This window comes from Fukomys damarensis, unplaced genomic scaffold, assembly GCF_012274545.1.
Source record: "Fukomys damarensis isolate Sample0158 unplaced genomic scaffold, DMR_v1.0_HiC HiC_scaffold_34, whole genome shotgun sequence".
In the NCBI taxonomy this organism is placed as follows: Eukaryota; Metazoa; Chordata; class Mammalia; order Rodentia; family Bathyergidae; genus Fukomys; species Fukomys damarensis.
The window spans coordinates 22343850-22347666 of NW_022900946.1; the positions used below are offsets into that span (position 1 = coordinate 22343850).

The 3817-nt window shown below is 63.2% G+C and overlaps 1 protein-coding gene across 6 annotated transcripts; it reads right to left on the bottom strand.

Annotated features, from left to right (window-relative positions):
- Positions 1 to 6: 6 nt before the first annotated feature.
- Positions 7 to 3811, bottom strand: Rhbdl1 (rhomboid like 1). 6 transcript variants are annotated; one of them, XR_779489.1, is made up of 9 exons: positions 3746 to 3811; positions 3244 to 3405; positions 2828 to 3052; positions 2610 to 2758; positions 2345 to 2457; positions 2173 to 2273; positions 2030 to 2090; positions 942 to 1816; positions 7 to 584 (listed from the first exon to the last, which is right to left on the bottom strand). XR_779489.1 is itself a non-coding variant. In XM_010620574.1 (8 exons), exons 1-8 carry the CDS (start codon positions 3782 to 3784, stop codon positions 1557 to 1559), a joined length of 1110 nt encoding a protein of 369 aa, XP_010618876.1. In that variant the 5' UTR covers positions 3785 to 3811; the 3' UTR covers positions 7 to 1556. The 6 variants fall into 6 exon arrangements, 5 of the variants coding, with proteins under 5 accessions (XP_010618876.1, XP_033614587.1, XP_010618875.1 ...); XM_010620574.1 differs by having other exon boundaries at positions 7 to 1816; XM_033758696.1 differs by lacking the exon at positions 7 to 584 and having other exon boundaries at positions 1592 to 1952; positions 3244 to 3368.
- Positions 3812 to 3817: the final 6 nt, after the last annotated feature.

The following is a 3817-nucleotide window of genomic DNA, read 5'->3' on the forward strand; positions in this document are numbered from 1 at the left end:
TCCCTGGGTCGCCGTCCTGGCCCGCCGCGGAGAGGTTCTGCGGGCATTCGAGGCTTTACTGGGCGGCTGGAGGCCACGGGCCGCTGGTAGGACGGCGAGGACAAGGCCGATAACCAGGCGGGACTTCATGGTCCGGACTCCCCTCGCTTTCTTTCGGGAGGAGCTGCCCACGGTCATTTAGTGCGAAGCGGAGACGCACAGGACTCAAGAGGATTTGCAGGGACTGGTGGCGGGGAAGCTAACGGGGAGGGGCGGGGCCACAAGGAGAGGTGGAGCTCCTTTCTAGACGTGACCTGCAGGCGGGGCTCCTCTTGGGGCGTGGCCTTGTGAAGGGGCGGGACTTTGGCGGGCAGGCTTCCCTAGGAGGTCCCGGTCCAGCGCCCGGGACTCCTGACTCCTAGAGGGGTCAGCCGCATTGCAGCAGCGGTGACCGTCAACCCCCCCAGAGCTGGAGGTGCAGCGCTCAGCCACTGCCGTCCTCCAGCAGACTTGTGAGCTGCAGGAACAAAGCTGTGCGTCCTCTGAGGCAGAGGCCCCACTACCACCTCCGTTGTGCCTGGGCGCGCTTGGATTCTGGAGTCAGCCTGTGAGATGGGCAGATGGTGTGTTGCATGGTCCTGGGCAGGATGTTATCGTGAGAGCTGCCCCTTCCCTGTCTGTAGCTGTCGTGGAGGCTGGAGCCACGGAGGTGGCAGCCTGCATTTCCAGTGAGGCAGCGCGTGTAGTGTCTGGCCTGCTAGCCCTGCAGTACATTCTCACCAACTACTGCTGTACCTGGGCCAGGTACAAGAGCGCGTCACAGCCCTAAGCCAACGTGGATACTGGTGGGCTGGCAGTACCTCCAAGATCCCGGTCAGGGTGGGGTGGATGGCTGGTGACCTTGGGCCCCTCAAACTCCGTGGGTCCCTCCCACCAGTGCCTCAGGGCCATGGACTTCTCACCTTGTGGAAACAGCACTGTGGAGTTGGGCCGTGCAGCAGAAGCTGTGCCTGGACCTGCTGTCTGACCTTGGCACTGGCATGGTCTCACACAAGGATGCAAGGCAGGCCAAAAGGCACAGACCAAATGAACTTGGCTGTGGCCTAAAGCCTGTCTGCTCATCTGTCATGAGACATCAGAGTACAGGCTTCTAGACATTAAACTGGCTGAATAAGAGGCTAAGTACCCTCAGAGCTCAGGCAAAGCTTGCTAAACTCAGCCTGACTGAAGACCCAGTCCCTCCCCTCGTGCTCTAGGTCCTACATAGCGGTGTGAAATAATTCTAGCACCTCTTGACAGGTACGCAGGGGCAGGTGGGAAGGAAGCCCAGGCGCTCATGGGTGAGAGCATCCCTTGCGGTCTGTTAGCAGGATGGGAGTAGACAAGCCTCCAGAGCCCCAGGATAACTACCTAATGCAGTGTAAAATATTTATTCATTCTCCAAAAAGGCTCAGACTGCAAGTCCTGGAGTGGAATGGGTGGAATTGGGTCTCCTCTGGGACCACCCTTGGGGGCCTCCCCCCAGGCCTGGGAGGGGGCAGCCAGGGCTGAAGTGAGGCTCAGCCTCAGCTGGTGGACTACAGGGCCCACCTGCCCCCGCGGGGAGTAGCAGCCCTGAGATGTCCACTCACGGAGGGCAGGTGTGGAGACCTGCCTGGTGGCTGGACACCACATGCCCCTCTGGCTCTGGGGAGCAGCAGGTCAGGGCGGTGGGGGGATGTGGGCACCCAGCAGGTCATAGGCGAAGACGTTCCAGAAGATAGCGAAGAGCAGGAAGGTGCCATAGGCCAGCAGCACCACCCACCAGCCACACTGGTCCTGCAGGCGTTCCTCGTAGCTGCGCAGGATGGTGAGGCCCATGCTCACCCCCACCACTGCACCTGCCAGGTGCGCCATGAAGCTGGGCTGTGGACCTGAGGCAGGCAGTGGTGGGGAGAAGCGCAGCCACACAGCCCGGCCCACCTCGGAGCTCACTGCAGAGGGAGCAACAGGTGGGAGGTGCCCATCTGCAGGCTGAGGGCCCCCAGCCCCCACCCGGCCCCCTACTCACTGCACACCAGGGCCAACACCATCCTCAGCAGCTTGTAGGGACACCTCATCCCAGCCCAGTTCTGAGGGGGGCATGCAGACAGAGAGGCCGTGAGGCGGGCCAGGTAAGGCCCTTCCCACACCCCTGCCAGGCGGCCCAGTTACCATGACAACGTTGGCCAAATGTGCTGAGCACAGGGCATAGACCCCGCCAGAGCCCCCCACTACAGGGGCACGCATGTCGGTGATGGAGACAGTCAGGGAGCCTGCATAAGCAGAGGCAGGGGTGAGGGCGCAGCCAGCCAGTAAAGTGGGCAGGGGCCCATGCCCGCCTCACCTGCCAGCACGCCTGCCAGGTAGAGCAGGCTGATGCGGAGTAGGCCATGCACCATCTCCAGGGGCACCCCAATCATCAGCTGCAGGAGAGCATTGAACCCCAGCTGCTCCAGCCTGGCCGGCCATATGGGGGCAAATAAGCAAGAGGGGTGGGGTCAGCAGTGCGGCCTGCACCCAGCCCCCTACTCACGCTTCCTCTCCCCTAGGCTGAGCCTTCCTGATAAAAGGACGGTGCTGGAAGGCTCACCGGCTGGCTCCCCACTCACCCAACGTGCATGAACATGTAGGTGAGGAAGCGCCACGCGCGGGCACGGTGCCAAGGGTGGTATACAAGGGGGCTCTTCATGTACTCAGGGTGATAGGTCTGCAGCACCCACTTGTTGAGGCGGGCCCCATAACACAGGAACACAACAATCTGCAAACAGCACAGTGCATCAGGGCCAGGGACTGTCGAGGCTCCCCGGGTGCTGGGTGGGCAGCCCACCTGGGCAAGAGTGACTGAGGCCATGAACACGGGGGGTGGGCAGCTGCGGTGTCTGTAGAAGTACCAGCGACGGTCCACCTCACAGGGCAGGATCTCATAGGCCACATAGCGCACAAACCGCTTGTAGACACCCAGCCCTGGCTCATCCAGCAGCCCGTCTCGGGGCAGCGCCCGCTGTCCATTAGCGATGGCCCTCTTGAAGCTACTGGAGCGCTTGCTGCTGATCTGGGGGGTAGGGGCCTGAATGTGGGCTACAGTATCGCCTCTAGGGAACCCCTGCCCTTGTGGGTTGGAGACCCTGCCCATACCCATGAGGAGAGAGCAGGAGAGGCCACCCTCCCACCCTGCTTCGGCCAGGGTGCTATGTCTGCCCAGGCGTGGGCCCCGCCCCTAATGCCCATCCACCACGCACTGACCAGGTCCACCAGCTCCTGGTAGCAGATCTGGCCCCGCTCGTTGCTCTGGGCCAGGGCCACCAGCATGTCCAGCTTGGCTGGGTCCAGGGGCAGCTCATGGCTGTGCACCAGACCAGCGAAGGTGTCTGCGCCAATGAAGCCTGTGTTCTCAGGGTCCAGCTGCTGCGGTGGAGGAGCCGCAGGCCAGGGGCTGAGGGGTGGCTGGGATCTGCAGGCTGGCTCCTGGGACCCTGGCTGGTCACAGGTCCTAGGCCTGCGGCACCTGAGCTCCCGAGGGTATCTCACACCCTACCTCAGGTCCCACCCGCTAGTCCTTAGAAGAGCCGCTCCTCAGAGAACGCCCACCCTTCCACCCCGCTTTCCTCCAAGGCCGGCCAAGGCCGAGGTCGTGTTGCAAAGGGACTTAGGCACCGGGGCCGCCCCATGCCCGGTCCTCCACCCCCCACACCCCCGGCCCCGGAACGGAAAGAAGCCGGTTGGCGCGGCCCCCACACCCACGCACCTGCTCCTGAATGAGCTGCAGCAGAGAGCTCCTGTCCATAGAGCCGAGCCGGGGGCCGGGGTCGGCCGAGGG

Bases quoted from the DNA above. Each gene is read 5' to 3' on its own strand.
- Rhbdl1 (XM_010620572.2), bottom strand. From the start codon at position 3,784: ATGGACAGGAGCTCTCTGCTGCAGCTCATTCAGGAGCAG. The intron at 2,274-2,344 runs GTGAGGCGGGCA...CTGCTTATGCAG, and splicing joins CCTGGCAGGCGTGCTGGCAG to GCTCCCTGACTGTCTCCATC. The intron at 1,953-2,029 runs GTGAGTAGGGGG...CTCCCTCTGCAG, and splicing joins GGTGTTGGCCCTGGTGTGCA to TGAGCTCCGAGGTGGGCCGG.